This window comes from Coturnix japonica, chromosome 9 (assembly GCF_001577835.2).
Source record: "Coturnix japonica isolate 7356 chromosome 9, Coturnix japonica 2.1, whole genome shotgun sequence".
Lineage (NCBI taxonomy): Eukaryota > Metazoa > Chordata > Aves > Galliformes > Phasianidae > Coturnix > Coturnix japonica.
In genome coordinates, this window is record NC_029524.1 from 17614776 (window position 1) to 17635648 (window position 20873).

The 20873-nt window shown below is 42.1% G+C and overlaps 3 protein-coding genes across 14 annotated transcripts in view; 2 read left to right on the top strand and 1 right to left on the bottom strand.

Annotated features, from left to right (window-relative positions):
- Window positions 1–3100, top strand: part of LRRC31 (leucine rich repeat containing 31) — a 29587-nt gene extending 26487 nt beyond the window's left edge. For all 6 annotated transcript variants that reach the window (XM_015871986.2, XM_032446622.1, XM_032446619.1 and 3 more), the window contains 3 exons: window positions 210–377; window positions 1532–1699; window positions 2629–3100. In XM_015871986.2, coding sequence (XP_015727472.1) covers window positions 210–377; window positions 1532–1699; window positions 2629–2948 — 656 coding nt within the window. In that variant the 3' untranslated portion in view covers window positions 2949–3100. The remainder of the gene's footprint in view (window positions 1–209; window positions 378–1531; window positions 1700–2628) is intronic.
- Window positions 3101–5358: 2258 nt separating this feature from the next.
- Window positions 5359–10137, bottom strand: LRRIQ4 (leucine rich repeats and IQ motif containing 4). Of its 3 annotated transcripts, none has more exons than XM_015871985.1 (6): window positions 10052–10137; window positions 8812–9918; window positions 7728–7901; window positions 7298–7436; window positions 6485–6681; window positions 5359–5605 (listed from the first exon to the last, which is right to left on the bottom strand). In XM_015871985.1, the coding sequence occupies exons 2-6, from the start codon at window positions 9916–9918 to the stop codon at window positions 5468–5470; spliced, it is 1755 nt and encodes a 584-aa protein (XP_015727471.1). In that variant the 5' UTR covers window positions 10052–10137; the 3' UTR covers window positions 5359–5467. The 3 variants fall into 3 exon arrangements, with proteins under 3 accessions (XP_015727471.1, XP_015727469.1, XP_015727470.1); XM_015871983.2 differs by having other exon boundaries at window positions 10017–10104; XM_015871984.2 differs by having other exon boundaries at window positions 8812–9938; window positions 10017–10104.
- Window positions 8905–20562, top strand: LRRC34 (leucine rich repeat containing 34). 5 transcript variants are annotated; one of them, XM_032446623.1, is made up of 12 exons: window positions 8905–8983; window positions 11050–11172; window positions 11964–12088; window positions 12286–12350; window positions 13050–13133; window positions 13922–14050; window positions 15073–15168; window positions 16596–16750; window positions 16843–16998; window positions 18097–18223; window positions 18338–18542; window positions 19299–20562. In XM_032446623.1, the coding sequence occupies exons 2-11, from the start codon at window positions 11057–11059 to the stop codon at window positions 18539–18541; spliced, it is 1257 nt and encodes a 418-aa protein (XP_032302514.1). In that variant the 5' UTR covers window positions 8905–8983; window positions 11050–11056; the 3' UTR covers window position 18542; window positions 19299–20562. The 5 variants fall into 5 exon arrangements, with proteins under 5 accessions (XP_032302514.1, XP_032302516.1, XP_015727477.1 ...); XM_032446625.1 differs by having other exon boundaries at window positions 11967–12088; XM_015871991.2 differs by lacking the exon at window positions 8905–8983 and adding an exon at window positions 10009–10781.
- Window positions 20563–20873: the final 311 nt, after the last annotated feature.

Below are 20873 nucleotides of genomic sequence, written 5' to 3' on the forward strand. Positions count from 1 at the left end.
CCTTCAACACAGTGTTTAATAGTACCTAATTTCTTAAGCATTCCTTCAGGAAATGACAAGCAAGAATTACTCAGACTATATTTGAGTGTCAAAAACTTGGCCTTGACTTCTGGGTTGATTTGTAAAGACAAGTAAAGAATGATGTCAGTCAAATACACAACTGTGTTAGTTCTGTATCAGTGATTAATAAGTACTTGATGTTTTCAAAGCCCAGGTGATACCTTTACTCTCCAGTCTTCAAGAGCTGAATTTATCCTGGAATAAAAACATAGGAGTCTCATCTGATCCTCTTCTCGGCAGACTCAGATTTTTACCAAAGCTGAAATCTGTGGCCATCAGCAATTGTGGTTTAGGCGAGGATTCCTTTTCATCTCTAGGTAGGAATGTTTTCTTAAACTGTGTCTGTTCTCAGAATCTCCTTGTGGGACCAAACACTTCATTCTCTGTTGGCTGAACACCAAAAATAATGCTTGTGTTATAGTACAGGTCCTGAGTGGAAAAGTAATTGTCACTTTCTCCTCTGGTTGCCTTATGATGAAAGCAGTGCTTTGTGGGACCTGGTTGCAAGTGAGGATCATTGTATGTCTTCCCCTTTCGCCTGACTGAATGAAGTGCTTTTAGTCCTTTATCTGTTAGTGGGCTGCCACATACTTTTTAATATTGGAAGAGAAAGCAGCAAAACAAGATTCATATTATGGTGGAATTGCAGTTTTTTTGCAAATCTTCATTTGCAGTTTATTAAGGTCAAGATTTAAAGGTTTTTCCTCTCACTACAGATAAAGTAGGAACTTTCTGACTTATAGTTAAGTGTGGGGCAATGGAGGAGGAGCTGAGAAAATGACTGCAGTAATGGAAAAGATACTGCACAGCCAGTGAAGAAAAGTTCAATCTAACACAGGATATGTTTATTCAACCTCTTTTGCTTACTTATTCCAGATCTCGGTGGATTAGTGGCTGCGCTGTTCCTTTGATAGGAGTTCCATATGGCACATGAAATCCAAGTACAGAGGGACCTGTTAGAATGCATTGTGTATTTACTGTATGTTTGATACTCTTTATTAGTGACACTGAGACACACAGTAAAACTTTACTGCCTTTAGCAGAAGCAGCATCAGGCTGAACTGATCTAAGTCCCTGCACCATGTTTATGTCATTCTAGTTGTGTAAGAGTGGCATCATGGAAATCAGTGTTGTCAAAAGATACGCTGCATTTCACCTTGAATTTTCTGGGTTTAAGCGGATTTAAAATGTTTTAAAAATGTGCTGTTGTATTAAATTGACTTCAGTGGAGCAAGGTTAAGCCAATAATACAAACAGAAAGGAAAGAAAGCTCTTCTGAGAGTCCATAAAGAATCTGTAGACAGGCCCTTGTTACATTCTTCAATGAACTCAGGAGAGAAAAGAAGTCATTTTAAGCATAGATGGGCAGCCTGTCAGGAGACTATTGGCAGGTGACTTGCTGGTGAGGTGTCTGTTAAGGCCACGTTGTTTTCTCTTAGTAAGCAGAAGTTGTTGGTCTTAATCTTTTCAGCTGAGGCTGCCCTTCACCTTCCTGAACTGGAGATATTAGACCTTTCTTGGAATAAGTGCGTTGGTGGAAACCTAAAGCTGCTTTTGGGAGCACTAAAGCTTGCAACGGAGATTCGAGTGTTAAGACTGAGCAGCTGTAACTTGGTGGCTGAAGATTTGGCGCTTCTAAGTACGTATGAAATGGTATTTACTAGCAGTCAAGGAGCCAGTACGCACAGGCCACAATTCAGAAGGGATTTGTTCCATGTGCTCAGCACGTTTTTGGACAAATCAAATGAAAAGATGGAAAACACAGCGCTGTATTTCCCAGAAAGTGTTCTCATTTTGCTGAGAGCTGTGTGTCCTGAACATGCACAGTGCTCAGTTACTCTTTTTGGATCAGTGACTGATGAGAAATATACATGCTGGCAGCCAGTAAGGCAGACACTACCAGCTCTCAGTCCATTAGGTACATTTCTGGAGTCCAACTGTGGTGGGAGAATTAAAATAGAAATATTTTAGCCCACTTCTCAGCAGCTGCTAAAAATGCTGGAAGATGGGAACCCGATGAAGGAATTAATTTCAGGACTGTTTTGAAAACCTGTTTATTTTAAAGGCACCCTTATGATTCTGTAGGCCTGACTCGTGGGTTTTGAGTGTCTGTGATTGGCAATAGCCCCATGATTGCTATTAAGGCACTGTAATCTGGAGGCTGGTGACAAAAAGCCTGATTATTTTGGACTTTACAAACATCAGCCTTGACAGGTGGCTCTTTTGTTGATGATCCATTAAGGATCTCAGCTACCTTTAGGGTATATTAGGCCCATTACTCTCCCACAGTGAGATGTGACTGTTGTAATCATGCAAACTCACTGAGTTTTGCTGTTCTCCTTCTAAATCTCCCTATAAAGCCTACCTGTCTATTTTAATTGGCACCTGTTATATCCTCCAACTGACTTCAAGGTTTTCAGGTTGCCATACAGTTTTATGTTTGAGTCCTGCTGTTTGACTGCTGAAAGACTCTAAATAACACGGTATTAAAAATCTCATCTTATTTATAAGCTTTTAAAGCAATTGCCAGGATGTATTGATTGTGATTGTGTGTGTTATTTCTTGCAGCGCTACTTTCACGTGATAGCCACCTAACCAGGTTACGGAAGCTGGATTTGAGTTATAATAACAACGTCTCAGATGAAGGGTGGATGTTTTTCTGTCAAGGCTTAGCACTGTTCAAAGAACTCTCAGAGCTGGATGTCAGCCTTCGCCCTTCATCCTGCCGTGCCTGTGGGACGTGGTTCAGTGAGTTGTTAGCAGCACTGACAAAGCTGCCTGCGTTGGCAGAGGTGGGGATGCAAAGATGGGTCCTTTCAGAATCTCAGCATAAACAGCTGGAAGGCTTTAATCAAGACAACAAAAGAAACGTTCGTTTTGACTGTTGATGGAGGTTGAAGGTTTCTGGAAAGCCTTTCACAAGCAACATATGAACTGAGTACTGCGTGTCTCACATTTAGAAAACTGCACAGTTTCTAGTTATCTTGTGAGGGAACATGAAATAGTTAAAGATTTTATATTAAAACAGTTATTTAACTTCCTAGACGCATAAATTATTCCATTCAATAATGTATTCTTTTGGATTCTCTGGGCCGTGCTTACTCTGCTATGGTGACACTACTGAACATGCTTAATCTTCCAGCTGTGAATGACTGATACCAAAGGAGCAATGGCAATTGCACATAGACACGCTGCAGGTTTGCCAGTGCAAGGAAATGAATGGGATATGCACTATTGTGGATGGATGGGCAGTGTAATTATGGCGTTATACATACAAGGAAGATGTTTCCAATGCAGAAAAACCTGAAACCTCTATGTTTTAAAATTTAGTTTCCCCTTCCTCTTGTGCTTTAATTTTTGTGAATGCATTAAAGCCACGTAATGGTGAGATTTGGAAAGCATCCCAGCAACTCAGGACTGTATGTCAGTCCAGTAAGAGGAAAACAGCGAGTTGTTCTGCCTCTGCTATGGCTCCCAATGCCATCTGATAGCATAGATGAACCCTGCATACAGAATCAGCATAAAATCAAGGTAAGAAAGATTTGGTTGGTGTCTTTGCAAAGGGAAATGCTGCAGTAGGTTAGATTAGGAGAGTCCTGCCATCTTAACAATGGTCTGAGTCTTTCTGCATTCAAGACTGATCCATTAGCTTTTAAAACACTTTGTGCCATAAGCTGCTCTTATTCTTATCCTAAACATGGAGGAAATCTATCCAGGGAAGCAAAAGCTATTATTAAAAGCCACGAGGCAGCTTCTAGCTAGGAGTAGACCGCCCTGCTTTGCACCTAGACTCTGTTAGAAAATGTACCAGCTTGAGTCATATAAGTGGCTCTTCTTTTTATGTTTGGTGATTTCTTATTTGATATTTTATTGCATTTGCTTACACAGAACCATATTCTGGCATACTCATTTATGTCATGGAACATCTTAACCCGCATGTGAGCTCAAAGACTGCACTGGGATTATTCATTCGTAAGGTATTTTAGGAAGTAAAGATATTAGATCTGCCCACTGAGTGAGGAGTCTTAGAGAAATCCTGAGGGATAAAGTACTGCTCAATTAGCTGTGAGTTTGTCTGCACACACCGCAGCAATCTCCTGGATGTGAGGCACAAGAGAATAATCAGCTGGCACTTTTCCTAGCTTTCCCAGACCCCTTCAGAATGTTTTCCCATAGAGATGCAGGTCAGTATTCAGCCTTCAATCTGGGTGACCCCTCTAACACCAACTTCTGACCGGTTGAGTTTGTTAGCAGCAGCTGACCATGTTGTGCTGATCCCTCTCCGTTGTTTCATCCATGATTTCACATGATGGTCTCCCTGGACTTCCTGGTTTCAGTTCCATTGAAGAGTGCACTTGGGTCCCTCAGGCTCTGAGGAACGTGAGATCAACCAGAGTGTCGTGGTCAGAGGTAGCAGTGAATTGCTGCAAAGTGGGATTGGTTATTTTCTACAGATTTCCTCAACTCCTGAGGTGAAGCAAAGAACCCCTGTTTCATACAGTGCTAACAAAGGAGCCTTTCAAACTGTTATTCAAGGCAGGAGAGTTGTTTTAATGAGGGAATGCTATCACCTCTATTTCATAGCAGCACACCAGCCTTCTCTTGCTGTCACTTGTGTTAATGGGAGTTTCCTTCTCAAATTTGCCTTTGGTCCATCTGGAGAAACAAACCTCCGTCTGTTCTTTGGGAACCTCTGTGAGTCACTCCTCTCTCACTTGAACCTAATTCAGAGTGAGGTGGACTTCACTGTTAGTTTTGTTATGATGTCTCCCTTGGGCTCCTAATTCTCATCTCCAGTCCTATTGCTGGCAGCCTCTCCACTTGCTTTTTAAAATGCCCTTCCCAGTCCTTTGCCCACTCATGAATCTGCCACGGAAAGGCACTTAAGGCAGGAGAGTTGTGCGAATTGTGGCAGGTGTATGGTTTGACTGTGGGGAATCCTCCTCCATGCTTCTGAACAAGGTATTGTTTATTTATAAGTATAAAAGACAGTAAATAAGTGCCAGTATGTATGAGGCTCCAGGTACAGCTTCAGTCTAGATATGGACAAACCTCACCAACTTGGAAACAAATTTTTAAGTGTTAGATGTAAAGCACTTGAAGTTCATAACAACCAGCAGTTCACTGCACCAGATTCGTACAGATGAGGTTATTTTCCAGTTAATCATCTGCCTCTGTGCTTCAAGATAAGGTCCATTCAGGATGAGAAATGTGTCTGTTTCAGAATCTGCCTTATCCAGCTGGAGTAGCTGAAAGCACAGAAACAACCCTAAAAAATCACCACTTCTTGTTAGAATATTCACTGATCCGAATGCTTTAATGCTGTTTGTTTTGTACTCACTTCTCTTTGCTCACACTGGCTTTTCTTGCAGCTGAGGAGGGTTCTGTTCAGCTTACTGCACAAAAATCACTTTTTGGCTTTTGATTCTTGTCCAGACTTCTGTTTCCCCTTTTCTTTTCCTTTCTTTCCTTTGTTTTCCTTGCTATTTAATTCCATCAAAGGTTTCAAATCATGCTTAAGCAGCCCACGCCACATATTTCGGATCTGAGAGAGAATATAGTCTGGTTACCTTGGGGAAATGGATAAAAGCCAGGCACGTTGTGGCCACCAAAACAACTCTGAATTAGAGTACATTGTTTGCAGCTTAACACCTGACTTTTCTTTTATCGTGTGTTACTTTTTCAAGAGGAATTCCTTATCAGGGAGGACACCAGTGCTGTCATCCTCCAGATCCTCCAAGGACTGCATGGCAATGGCCTCACGTTTTTAAATGCCACTGCTAAATTCACAGGAGTAGTCTGGGAGAAACACATTGATTCACAAAGAAATAGCAGGTGCTACATGAGAGGAAGAATTTCAGTTTCAGAAGAATCGAGGACTGTTTGCCTTTCCTTCCTTCTCGCCTTGTTGTTTTTTTTTTTCTGAGCTAATTAATTTCATGTTCCATCAGTGATGCAGACTGATCTTTTGGGAAAACAAAACAACAACAGAATTCCACAGCAAACTCTGTTTTGTTCACTGTGTCTGCATATTAGAACTTCAGTTCTCCATAGTCAGAATGCAGCAAGGCGCCAGATAGGTTCATCTTTAAGCACTGGCCAGACTTAAGAGGACCTACCTTGAATTTAGACACAGTGACCATTCCCCTATCACTGCACAAAGAAGTAAAGAAAGCGCCATTGCAAGCTGTAAGGCTGTTCTGCCGACAGTGAGCAGGTCAGGGCAGTAACACTCTGATGTTTGTGGATGATGCCCAGCACTCCATTTCCTCATGGTTCCCTATTTCCAGCCCTAGTGTGATCAGTACTGCTCCAGGTAGTGATGTGTTGCAGAGTGCCCTGTAGATTGTTCTAAACTGTCTGATCGCTAAAAGCACCGCTTCATTCATACATACATACATCATAGTTGCTTTTAAACTCCTACCTTTGCAGACTTGGCTTTTTTAAGAGCTTTTTGCTCTAAGTACTGTAGGATAGCAGAAGTCCCTTGGCAGTACACTTCAATGGGAGGGTCTGACATAGGGTTCCCATCCACAAGGATCACCTGCAGCTGCTGCAGTCTGGCCAGATCCTCAGGCAGCTCGGACAGCTGATTGTTCTGAAGGAGCAGTTTCTGCAAACCTGAGCACACAAAAGCAGATACAAAGGCTGTGACACAAAGGACAGGAATGATGCAAAGCATTCCTGCATTCTCCCTGTAGAGCAGCATATGGAGGGGGCATAAACAATTCAGTCTGTGCTTATTAAGAGTTTGAGTACTAAACATCCCATCAGTAGCACTGTTTAAAACTCAAAGTGCCCCTTCCAGGTATGGAGGGATGGGACTTGGTCTCTCCTAGCAAGGCACATACTTCACTAGGTAAAGGCTGGCAGTCCAGTGGCCAAATCTGCGATGTCATGCACAACAGCACTATTGAACTTGCTATACATAGAGATGTACTGGAGAACAGGGGAAGATGGAAAGACTGGAGAACAGAAAGTGTGTTCCTCATTAGTGCCCTGGAATCAGTGGTGTGCCCTGCTCCCATCAGTGTATGCCAGGAGCTGAGCCCCAGGAATCTCCCCAATCCTCTGAGCTTGGGCACAGCACTTCTTTCACCCTCTCACCTTGTAACATCTCTCCTATTTGCCCCTTAATGTTGCTGGGCCAGCACTAAACACTGTTCTGCCTCCATTCTCTCCGTCCTTCCAGAAGAATGAGGTCCTTAGGGCTGCTAACACAAAGATGATTTCTCACCTTGCATTTGGCTTAGAGTCTTTGGGAGCTTCTTAAGGAGATTGTTCTGACAGTTGAGTACTGTCAAGTGTGTCAGTGAGCCAAATCTTGGGGGCAGGTACTCCAGATAGTTATCCTCTATATGCAGTTCTTTCAGATTCTGAAAAATATGTGTGCACAATAACTTTTCTTGCTATATTATCAAAGTACAGGGAATATCAGCAAGTGGAGAAATGAGCTTTAAAAGCTGAGACATCATTGGGATCACTGCCTGATAGAGATGATGTAAGTTTTAAGCACTGACTACTGATATTCTTTCTGTTCTGATAGCCCTGGCCTGATGCTGCACCAGGTTCCTAAAGGCATAAGGAGAGCCTTCAGTTCTGCATTTGGGAGCAGCTGAAGTACCAAACCACAGTAAAGACCTCCCTCCCCCCCACATTTTCCCTACCTTTAAGTTGATGATATCTTTTGGCAGACTTGTCAGTTGAATTCCTTTATTCTGTCCCAGATATAATTTCTCTAATGACTCCACGAGGAAGATTTCCATTGGGAAGTTACTGAACTGATTTTTGGACAGGCCGAGGCATTTTAAATTTGTCAGTTCCTGTATTTCTGCTGGTATCTAGACACAATCATTAAATATACATTATGTCAATTAAACAGTAATTGTAGGGATTTGTCTTCAGAGAAAAATCTCTAGGAAAAGCTATGGAGCTTCACTATTATTGATAGATGAACAGAGAATGTTCAACTCGTTGATATAACATTATATCTCACAGTATGGTGGAAATGTTTGGGGGAGGGGAAATATTGTTTCCTCTGCTGGAAAGATTTCTTATGGGGTTAATTTTATTCTTAGAAATGTTTGTCTGCTTCTTCACTTCTTCTGTGAGCTCAGTGCAGGGCAGAGTCATTGAAATGAATCAAAGCTGAAGGTGATTCTTTTGTGTGAATTACCACTTGTCCAAAGGTAACCTTCAAAAAGAAAACTGCACAAGGGAAAATCTCCTTGGGGGGGGGGGGGGGGGGGGGGGGGGATAGAGTTGCATTACTTAATAAGGGAGGTATATTCTCAGCTCTCTGATGAGTATGTCATACTTTAACGTACTCAACTGTTTATTATCAAGTGATTAGCAGATATTAATGATTTTAAAGGCATTTACAATATGACATGTATTTTAATGTTGCCCTGTGCTCTGTTTCTCTGTTTCAGTTTTTCATGCATTGGTTCTACAGGAATGCAGCTTTTATTTTCCAGCTTACACAGAAAGGTGGTGAAAGAAGCACCCAGCTCTGACAGCAGTTCCTCCAGTCATTATTCATCTTTACAATTCAGCACAAAAGTAAGTGTCTCCATGCTCTTGCTTTTCCTTCTCTGTCTGGATACTCAGTGTGTCACCCCGGCTCAGTGAATGTCAGGGGAGCATCTTCACTTCAGTAGGGGAAGGCAACTCCCAGTTGTACTGACGAACATTAAACTTCGCAAAAGGGAGGGCTCAGTGAAGCAAGAATGAAAAGAAAGGAACAAATACCTCCTGTATTTGATTGTCATCCAGGTTCAATGTTTCCAGGTTTCTCATGGAGCAGATTCCTTTGGGAATTTCATCAAAGCGATTTTCCCTCAGGTCGAGGACCCTGATACTGGTTATCGTGGTGAAGGATCTGTGTACTCTGCGCAGCCCGGTGTTCCTCAGATAAACATGGGTAAGTGATGTCCAGGAATCTGTCTGGGCTGGGAGCTCCTCCAGGCTGTCACCAGACAGACCAAGTTTTCTCTTTTTAGTGAGATTCTTCAAAACTGAGGGAAACTTGCGCAGGGGATTATGAGACAGATCCAGCACCGCCAGCTTCTGGCAGCACTGCAGCGTAGGAGGAATGGAGGATAAGTTATTAAAAGCTAAGAATAGCTTAACTAAGTTTGTCAATGAGCCTATCTCTTCTGGGATGTGACTGATTAGATTTTGTTCCAGGTCTATTATTTCTAAACTAACAATTTTACTAAGCTCGATGGGAAAATTTTCAAATCTATTGTTTCTGAGGTAAATTTCCTTGAGTTTTTTCAGGTTCGCTGTTTCTTTTGGCAGGCACTGCAGATTATTGTCAGAAAGGCCAAGAAGTTCTATGTGAAAGAGGTATTTGCAGAGCTCCACTGGGATTTCATTCAAGTTTATTTGATAGAGCCTGAGCTGACGAAGGGAGTGCAGGTTGCTGATAACCAGCAGAGAACTGTAAGAGAGTGGGTTGTTACTTAAATCTAAGCTCAGCATACTTTTCAGTGTCCCCAGCTCTTCACATACGTCCTGTATGTGATTGTGGTCCAAGTAGAGAACCTTCATGTTCTTCAGGAGTTTTATTTCTTTGGGGATGTTTTCTATCAGGTTCTTCTCCATGTGCAGCTCTTCCAGATTCTCTAGACTGAAGAGCTCTGGTGCGATGGTTTGCAGATGCTTATTGGCTAAATCAATAAAAAAAACGCAATCTGTGTCATGGCTGGGAATCAGAACTTCATTCTCTGGCACTTCATTCACTGGTTGTTCTTGTGCAGTCATAACATCCTCAAAGTCAGGGGGGTCACATTCAGCTTCAGGGTAATAGAAGTACTCTATGGTGTCCTCCATGTTCTCCTCAGACTCAGCCATCTGAAATTCGTATTTTTAGACTAATTTAAAAATCAACAGTACTCAAACACTGCGTCAGTAGGGGGAGAAGTTAAGGCTGAGGGATCGGTCCTACTTACTGTCAGTTGTACCCCTGCAAAAGCTGCTTACATACCCTGACATCAACATCTGCAATACACACAGTGTGACTGTGACTTTGAGTCCAGAACCCCAAAATGCCATATCAGAAGGTGGCCTTTGTGAAGTCAGTGGGGCAGGAAGATGCGACTTCCATGGGTCTTCATTTACAAAGATGCTGAGGAGAAGGGTCTTCTGTAACAGAATAGTTTCTTAGCCAGGGAGATTCCAGTGAGCCTGATATTTGATAGCCCTTTAATTGCAGAATTTGGACTGTAAAAGAGTGTGAGGTGAAAAGGTGACTGCCTGGCTGAGCTCTGCTGTCTCCAGGAGTGAATGGTGGTAGCTTTGGGCTGACAGTGAAGGGAGTGGGGGCCAAAGCTGCCAACCACCTGGTACCTCAGGGGTGACCAGAATGAGGGGAAAGAACTGAAGGGCAATGACGTGTGGGGAGAGTCACACTAAGCTTTGTGGTCTCATTAAACTTTGTATAGCAGCATTTCTTTTCATTAGTTCAGTGGTAAGGAGTGAGCATCCTGTGGGGTGATGGGAGCGCACAATCCCAGCTCAGCCTTGGGTTGTATGGGAGTCAGTGGGAGGATCTCAGTGGAAAGTGCATTTCTGAAGCACGTAACCAAGTAACCACACTGATCTGTGTCAAAGCTCCTTGGAGGGTGCAAGCAGAGCACTCAGTAAACACTGCAAGGATAAGTGAGACCAGTGCTAGTGTGGAAGTGTAACGCCAGCACCAGGCCTCCCCCTCCAAGGTGGGCAGCAGAGTGGCTCCTGCTCCTTTGGGCACCCAGACACAGAACCAACTTCCATCACAGGCTGCGAGACAGAAGGGAAAGGGACCTGTCTTTATGAATATTACTTCTAAGTGTTTGTATTCTCTGTGATGGCAGATAACTGCAATTCTTTTCATACCAGGACCCATTTTTACTGTTGCACATCCCCTGGCACAACAGAACGTGGGTCCATGGAAACGTTGTTAGGCTGCCATGGCGATGCAATAACTGTTTGTTTTGTTTTCAGGCTCGTCATGTCTGTTCCTCCAGCTCTTCGTCAGCAGTATTTGCAGACTTGCCAGAATCTGAGCCAACCTGAGAATCACTTTGTTGCTCATGTGCTTCAAGAAGCCGATGAAAGCGATAATATGTAAGAAAATAACAACCAGCATGTTTCAGATACTTCTGAACTCCTTAGACAAGGTGGTGGGACAGGGAATGGAGCAGTGAGAAAGTTTGTGCAGTTTCAGGCTTGAACACAAATCACACTTATCGTTTACTGCAGAAGTTCTGCTTTGACTCATCCTGACATCTTGGCAGAAGTCTGTGACTGCACATCCCTCCTGGGCAGCTTTACAAGCAATAAAATCAAAGAAGTGAAAAATGGGAGGAATGGTAACTTTACATCCCTTAGAGAAGCCAAACCCACTATCCACTCATCCTAACTCCCTTCCTGTTTTCTCACTCCTGTTTATAAAGGCTCAGCTGCATCCAGTTACCTTCCAGCTGATAGTGCTTTCCTGAGCTGTCTCTGAGTCAGGACAAGGTGCTGACCACACAAACTGCTTCTCCTTTTGTGGTTAGATAGACCTTTCTGTCAGGGATGCACCTGGGGTTGGAGATAATTGTCCTTTGGAGAGAGAAGACAAGAGAAGACAAGGTTGGGCAGTCGTTTGTGTTAGCTGTTCTGCCCTGAGGGCAGGATAGAACAAATAAAGGAAAGAAGGAATGGATGAGGTTACCCCTGGGATAGAGTTCTCTATCTGTGCTCCTCTTGTCTTGCTGCTTTCTGCTCTCTTGCAGCTGTGTAGTATCTTCAGAGTAATGAGATGGATAGCTAACATGCCAGGGAGAGCAAATAGGAACACATCTCTTAACCTGAAGAAAGTATTCTTTTTGCTGCTATTTTCCTTCTTATGTGATTACACTTTTATGTTCTAGCAGACAGAGAACAGGAATCACATTAAAAATAGCTGGAAATAATCGCTTAGTGCCTGTGCAGAGAGTTACAGATGAAGATGTTCAAGTTCTTGCCTCTGTCTTAAGCAGTGCTGTTTTTGTCACTGGTAAGTATCTTCACATGTTTGACGTTAGTGCTAATATTGTGCTGGTTTATCACTGGGCAGCAAACATCACACACAAAAAAATAAATAGAAAACATAAGCAGCCTTGATTTCAGCTTTAGTTCATCTTTATCTCTTTTTGTTTACAGATAAACTAATTGTAGGTATGCTCCTATCCCATTATTCTCCATCTTTTCCAGGTTTGGATCTGAGGTACAACATGTTGACTGATGCTGGAGTAAAGCACATGGCAACGTTCCTCCAGGTGCCAAAATGTTTGTATTTCAGAAATGTGATTTATTTGGCTGTGGTAATATTTCTGTGGTGTATTTGAGACCAAGACTGCATCGGTTTGTCAGAATTCCATTAATTTGACTTTTGCATCCAAATCTCTCCCAATAGGATCTCAGATTATGATTTCTCAGATCAGTTTTAATTTCTGATAGTAAAATATGTCTGATTAGGATATCTGAAGAAAGAACAGTGCAGTAAGCCAGGGGTTTTGAAGCTAACATTCAATTCAACAAAGGATGTAATGGTAGCGTGGATTGTGCCATTTGTTTTGTGTATTCTGTCCTTTCTCAGCCTTTCTGTGAGTCTAAACTTAAGAACCTTTAATGCTGCCTTTTTACAGTTGTGAGCACTGGCATGCAGATCAAAAACAGCAACTTTGAATTCAGTGTCTGTGCATTCACAAAATACCTGCAGGTCTGTCTCTGGGCTTCACCTGCTTTGTTTGATCATGTGGGCTCCTAGGTGGCTCACATAAGACTGTGAGGATTTACCCACTATGTGTTTTCTTGTCTCTCCCTCATCTGATGTACTTCAGCATTCTTTAACTGCTTTTCCACATCAGGGGCTGCCCGTAATGTGATGCAGGACAGAGGCTGTAAGTACACATATAGCACATGCAGGGGTGCATTAGAAGGAGGTCTCATTGCTTTCTGCTTTATTTGTTCTGAAGGAAAACTCAACTCTGCGATACCTTAACCTGATGTTTAATGACATCGGAGCGAGTGGAGCTGAGCTGATAGCGGGTGCTCTCCATGTGAGTATTAGTCTGGGAGATTCAGACAATGGCATCTCGTTTGATATTTTCTGCTTCTGATGAGCTGTGCGAGCTGTCCTGCCAACAGAAAGCTGGCTGAAAGGGCCCTCTGTCCTCAGCACTTTGCTGTAACACAGTGACTGCTTGTTTTCCCAAGGCAGACTTCAGAAATCAGATTTCACACAACAGAAACGAGCCCTGTGCTGCCATTAGTCCTTAATTATCACAACTATCGCTGCTGGACTTTTCTGTGTGAAAAATGTGGTTATATTGTAGGATGTATAACATCATCAGTGTTTTCCTTAGGTTATGAATTTTTAAAATCACATATTAAATTTGCCTGTACCTTAATATCAGCAGACGTCTGGATTCTGGATGCCTGAGACAGGTTGTTAAAGCTTTGCCTCACAGCAGCATGAGTGTTTGTTGTTTTTAATGTGGTTTCCCAAGGAAACGGGGTTAGCGTGTAAGGTTTGTTTTGTCTATGAAGTGAGACTCACATGGGCTCTTCCTTCCTCCTTCATAGTCTTTGAGCTAATCTCATAATCTTAACTGAATTTGAGAGGCCTGAAATGCTGAGACTGCACGATAGGAATGTGCATTGCCAGTCTATGCAGAAATACCTGCCTGGATTATGTTCAGCTGCTTAGTGCTATCTCCTGGGCACGGTTCTTCTGGAGGGACCTTTTGTCTGTGTGTGACAGTGAGCAGGATTCACAGGGAAAAGGGCAGTGATGTTTTTTATTAAGGAAATTGAAAGAAAATGATTTTATTTTAATTTTGTCCAGAGCAATGGAACTCTTCTGCATCTGAGAATGACTGGAAACAAAATAGGCAATAAGGGTGGACTGCACTTTGCTTCAATGCTGCAAGTGAATTGCACCTTAGAGAAGTTAGATCTTGGAGACTGTGATTTGGTGAGTAAACCAGTAGAATCCTCAGCAATGACATAATTCTTTCAGGAGTCTTACAAAGGTGCTGCAGTGCTTCATTAAGAGAAAACATCATCCGTTGCCATTGATTTTGCACTTTATGATGGCTGGAGGTAATGCAATATATAATATTGCAGTGTGTGCTTGGAAAGGCGTGCTATATAAAACACTGAAGTCATAACATGTGATACATTGCAGCCGCTGTCCTTGGGAATTCTCATTATTATATATATAAATGTGTGCCTGAGTTTGTGTGTGCATGCATGTAAATCCTGTCTGACTAATACCTGAAGAAAGGTGGTGTTCTCCTTCTAAAGTGCACAGTACTATGAAGCTTAAAAGTTATCCTCCTCATAGTTCTGCTGCTCATATTGGAGCTCAACTCTGTTGCCATAGCTGTGGCAGTGCTGAGTTGAGCAGAAAGGCCCCTAGCTCGATTTTAGATAACTTGCTGCCTCCTGGAGTTGAGTGCTGGGACTCCCCTAAACTTCAAGGGGAAAGTCAGGAGAATAGGAAGTGGCACAAGGAATAAGTTTGACTGTAACGTAACGGCTGTGAGTGCCACAAAGAGTCAGGGCCAGATCTGGGGGTCAGGTTAAAATGTTATTATATAATACATGACTCGTGGAATTAGAGAACTTTCTCCCAGACTGGAAGGAGGAAATACCTTCCAGAAACTGAGGAGGATGTTATCAATATGAACAAGTACCTCTTGGAGATCCATCATTCTTGCTTTTTTTTTTACAAGTTGCTGAATATCCTACTTGTTTGTAGTTCTTAGTCTCATTCCACTGCTGTTCTACATGAAGGTGGTACTGGTGCTTGCAAGCATTTGCAAACTGCACTTGTATTTCTCCAAGGAGGCAGAAATAACAGTATTTCCAACAAGAGCCTGCTTATTGGCTTTGATCTTCTCACAATTCGTTCTAAGTAGTCATGGTAATATGATAGCTTGACTTATTCACTGGACAGGTTTATCTACAGGACTTGCATGTTTTCATTCGCAGGGTACGCAGTGTCTAATAGCAATAGCAGCAGTCCTGACTAAGAACAAAGCAATCAAAGCAATAAACCTAAATCGTCCATTGCTGTACAGCCAAGAGGTAAGGTAATAGCCTGCAGTGCCAGCTCAGGCAAAGAGAGGACCACAAGTGAAATCACTAATGATAAATGTATGAACATTTGGGCTACTCTGGGTTTTCATAAGGTGATAACATACTGTGGAAATACACCCACGTTTTATGCAGCCTCGGGCTGCCCTTGTTTAACTAGAAGGTTAGTCTTGTTTTGTTTTTTCTTGGTACATATGCATTTGTGAAGTAGTGGAGGTGACTGGGTGTTACTGAACCAGACATGCACTTTGCTGCCAGGGCTTGGAGAGTTTTATGCATCATTCAGCAGAGTGAGGGACAAAAGCTGTTTAGCAGGAACTGAGGGAAGGACAAAAGACTGCTTTTTATCTGAGCAGAGCATGGGCGATTGCCAGAGGCTGCAGCCTGAAGAAAGGCATGCTTAACAATATCCCTTATTCATTGTCCCATGTGGTTTTGTTTCACTATGTGAACTTGTAGCTTGAATTTAACAAATGAATGAACCTCATCAATGTAAAACCTATGATGTGTTTCCTATCCAAAACAAAGACACAAGAACTTCCAAAACAATCAAGCACTGAAGAGAGATCAGTAAGGCAGTGTTTCCTGTGGGCAGCACCCTGGGCACTGGATATCTACATGCACATGGGCTTCTGCCTGCAGGCGTTCAGCTCCTGTTGTTTCAGCAGTATCAGCAGTTTTCAGGTGCATGAGGTACATGCTCAATTGTCCTGATGGCGTGGTAATACAATAAATTGCTGTGAAGGCCAGCTAGATCTTCCCATGTCCCAGAGATGTTTTCTACAGCTTCAAGAGCTGATATGAACAGTGAGATAGCTTCTTCTCTAATGAGACAGGGATCTGATCTGCCTAACTGCAGTTTTACAAGTCCATTTACATCACTAGTATTGAAAATAAGGGCCTAGGCTGTATCTGTGGGGAACTTTCTCTTTGCCATTGCTGTCATTTGCTGAGACCTGTGGATTGTTCCCTTGTTATTGACTCAAAGAACTCATTCAGCTATTTTTGTAAGAAAACATGGCAAGCTCAAAGTAAATTTGCACTCTTACAGTGACAGGGCACGTTTCTCTTCATAGCAGTCACATAAGTGTCATGGTAAAATACAATGATGGTGAAAGCTGATCCAAATGCAGGTTTGGTAAAGCAATGACTGGGAAGGAAACTGGTAAGTGATTCATGCATCGATGCTCCTGATGTTTGCAGGGATGTACAGTACTGTAGATCTGCAAATACTTCTGTTATTTTTCAATTTTTTTTTGGTTGTAATAATGCATCACTTCCTGTTTTCAATACAAAGCTGTAATACACAAAATGGAATGTTACTGACAACCAGGGTTAGCTGTTGTACATGTATCTTCCTGCAGCAAGACCATCTCTTATCCTGAAGTACAGCTTAATAAAAATGTGTTTACTCCCAGGAAGAGACCACAGTCCGGGTAGCTTTGACTCTGAAAATTAATTCTTCTCTTGTGGAGCTACATTTGTGCAAGCATGAAATTAAAAGCTTTGGTATAGAGCGACTGTGTGAGGCGCTGTATGAAAACTGCAGCCTGAGATACCTTGATCTTAGCTGGTAAGAGTTAGTACAGGTCCTGACCCTGACCAACATTAGACACTCGTGTTCTTAGTATCTCTTTTTAAAGTATATATGCATATCTCTTTCAGTAATAAAATAACTCGGGATGATGTGAAATTTTTGGGAGAGCTACTGAAACAGAACCAAACTCTGGAAATCCTGGATCTTAATTCAAACCGAATAGAAGATGATGGAGCTTTCTACCTGAGCGAAGCTTTGACTTTGTACAACAGGACTCTCAAGGCGTTAGTATTTCAGTAGCTTCCTCAGGGTTTGCAGGCGTAACCAAAATGAACATAGGAGACTCAGGCTCTGCTGTGGCTGAACTGATGTGTAAACTGTGCTTTGACATCAGTTCAGACATCAGACAATCAAAACAGAAAACTCACAAAGTTCCAAACTTCGTGGTTCAGCTGAGGAAGGAAGAAACAAGTGACAGGATGGAATTCATGTGCCCAGGCATAAGTGTCTTTATTTCTCCTTTGGGAGGGTGAGGATGAAGTTTAAATTGGTTTTGTGATGGTTCTACCCATCTTACCTGTGACTCATTTTTACATTCATTTCAAGGAGAAGGAGAGGAGCTGTCAGATCTTTATTGTTCTTTTTCCACCTTTAAAGCATAGGTCCCTGTGTTGCACAGGTGTACACAAACTAGGATCTGGAGGTCTTCAGAATTTTAAGATAAGCAGATTCCATAAAAGGCTGAGGCTCTGTATTTGTTGATTCTGACCTTCAGCACTTAAGAAAATCCTCTGTTTAAGTTAGCTTCCAGGTGAACCCAGAAGAGCTGTAATCTGTCCATCAGTGTGTATTCTGCAGCCCGCATTAAGCCGTGCACCAGCAGGAGGTATAAAGCTGATCAAAGGTGTTACCTGAAGCCATTAGTTTTAAGTAGCAGACTGAGGAGGTGGTGGCTGCTGGGTGCCTCTGAAAGCCTTCCAGGCTCACCAATATAAAAATAACTGCCACTCAACAAAGATCAAAGCTTAACCTGGCCAAGGCCTGGGCTTCAAAGCAGACGGGAGATGAGATGTGGCCACCACGCTTACAGTCAGCCACTGATACTGAGGAACTGAACAGCGAGCAGTGTAGCTGCATGAGTCATGGAAGTGCCTTGAGACACAGCACAATGCCAGAGTCCAACCTGCCTGTACCAACCTGAAAAAGATATATATATATATAAATAGGAATGGGCTTGATACAAATATCATATTACATCATGACAAATAATGTGATTATACATATAGTTATATAAAGTATAAATTTGTAAAACTCTTAGTTTTAACTAAGATATGGGAATGCAGTGGCTTAGCATGCTTGCATAACTATTTTCTGTTTATTAGGTTGTCAGTAGTAAGCAACAATATAAGTGGCAAAGGGCTGGTAGCTCTCTCAGAGTCAATGAAAATAAATATGGAACTCTCCTACATTTATATCTGGGGCAACAACTTTGATGAAGCTGCCTGCATGGTGAGTGCTGGACTGAACTGACCAAGTGCTCACCCACTGTGTTTTACCTTCTAGACCCTTCCTTACAATCAGAGTGAAGTATTCTATGTCAGATTTTTGCTTCATTCATTTCAGGCATTTTCAGCATTAATTCAGGCTGGCCGCTTGAAACCTAATTGCACAGATGTGGAACCGTATGAAGTGGATGGGCACGTTTACCTTGCAGAGCTCTCCCATGGCCTTAAGAAACATTACTACTGGACACCAAGTTATGGGGAGGTGGAGAACACTGCTGCTAATTCCAGTCTGGCAATTGCAGCTGTTTCAGAAAATCTCTAAGGTAGGATCTTGGTGTGCTCACAGGGGTTTATCTGTCTTCTAGTACAATAGATATCAGACACACTGCTGGTTGTTTCTTCTGTGTCTTATCAGAAAAATCGGGTGTTTTTTACTGCCAAGGAAGTGTAGTAAACCTTGCTGTACTACTGTGCTGTGCAGAGGGCAACCTTTCTGCCAGGGTGCTTTGGTGGTTGTGTTAGACTGCTTCCCTCCTCCTTTTGGTGCTACCCCTTGTAGTTATAAACAGCAGACACGAGGTGAGGGAAAAATACAAAACGAGTTTATTAAGGTCTAACATAAAACACTTCAGGCTAAATATGTACAACTCCCTGCCCAGGAGATTATAAAATCGAGAGTTGAGCTATATACAAATAACAGAGGAAACGCTGTATATACATGAATGATACTTCAAAAATAATTTAACCAAAAAGCAGTCATTAATCTTAACTCTGCTGCAAGGCTTATCATCGTCCTCTCCAAAATCACAGCCCTGAAATCCTTGATGAGGGACTTGTCCACACTTGACAAGAAAACTTCTTGCACTTTGTGCCCACAGATAGTCACCAATTTAGATAAACGCCATACAAGGAGTTATTCCAATGTGAGTATTTGAAACAGCTGATTCAGAAATGTATAGTTGCAAATAATCTATTTGGGTAGAACTGGGATACTACTGAAACAATGATGTTTCTGAGATAAAGTAAGTCATTTTCTCTAAATTACCAATAATGGATTAAAATCCTCTTTCATTTTGCAGGTTGGTCTCAAGAATGAGAAGACTCCCTACAAAAATTCCATGTTTCCCCCTGTTCATCTCTTAAAGAAGTTACCAATATTGATATACACCACGTACCTCCAAAATGAACTCTTTAAGCCTAAGAATTAATGTGCAGCTGATTTCCATGCATCTATTGGCACAAGGTACTGTACAGACCTGCTTCTTCAGGCCCTATAGCACCCAGCCTGAACGCTCCTACAACTTTAATATATATATATCTCTTTCTATATATATTTAAAATCTATATTCTATTAAATGAATACAGTTGATAGAGATCATACCTCAGCAGCTGAGATATCTTCACAAAAGATGAGGCTAAGAATCAAGGTTCTCAGAAGAGGACTGAAGAGTGCAGTTCACTACATTATTGCTCTGAGTCAAAATTACAAGCCTGTGTATTCTACTAAGAAAGGCTAAAAGTGTTGTCTTGTAAAAAATAATGATTATCTTCTTGTCTATAAAGAAAACTAAGTGACTATGAAAGAAGGTGGTACTGATAGAAGTATCTAAACAAATCCTGTATAAATCTAAGTACTGTTTCAAAAAGTCTGAATATCTAAGAATACAGCAACAAGCTATTTTAGAAATATAAAAACAGTCCAAACAAACATTGTTATGGAATGCGTCTTCTAAGTAGGAATGTAGTTATTTCTTCCTAGAGCAATATAAGCTCTTGTCTTTTAGTCTGAATTTTACATTAATCCTCAGATAACGATAGTGTATCATTGGTTTGTCTTCCAGAGTCAGTTTAACGTGAAACTTATCGATCACGCAGTGTTGCACTTTGTCACTACTCATGGCTAAGCCTCAATACTCATGGCTAAGCCTATCTCTATCCCAGGGCTCCTCCTCTGTATTCAGAAAGAGGAATCTTAGAACAAGGTACACAAAGTGCTCACTTGTGTTAAATGGAGTCTGGATTCTGATCTTTGTGGTTCTTGCATGCTGCTTAGCTACAGAATCCTTCAGCTCCTCCATCAACAACAGGAACTTGGAAGGAAAAAAAAAAAACAACCATGGGAGAAGCAGTAGGAGGGAAAAGCCAAACAAAATCTGAGAACTTCATCTATTGCCCTGTGCCAGCCTTATGAAGGGCATCAGCTGTAGGTAAATGGTGCAGGATGGATAAGCAAAGAAACATCAAGAATATGGCAATAATTAGCAAACTAAGTGAGAAATGCCTGCATTCAACTGTTCCTTGGCCACTCCATGCTGTCTGTAGTAGATTTTATGATTAAATTGGCTGTATATTAGGACTTCAGGCTGAGGGAGCCGAGCTTGTTCAGCCTGGAGAAAAGAAGGCTGTAGGGTGACTTAATTGCAGCAGAGAGGAGTCAACTTTTTGAAAGGGCAGATAACAGCAGGATAAGGGAAAATGGTTTTAAGTTGAGGGAGGGAAGATTTAGGTTGGATATCAGGGGGAAGTTCTTTACTATGAGAGTGGTGAGGTGCTGGAACAGCTGCCCAGAGAGGCTGTGGATGCCCCGTCCATCCCTGGAGGTGTTCAAGGCCAGGTTGGATGGAGCCCTGGGCAGCCTGGGCTGGTATTAAATG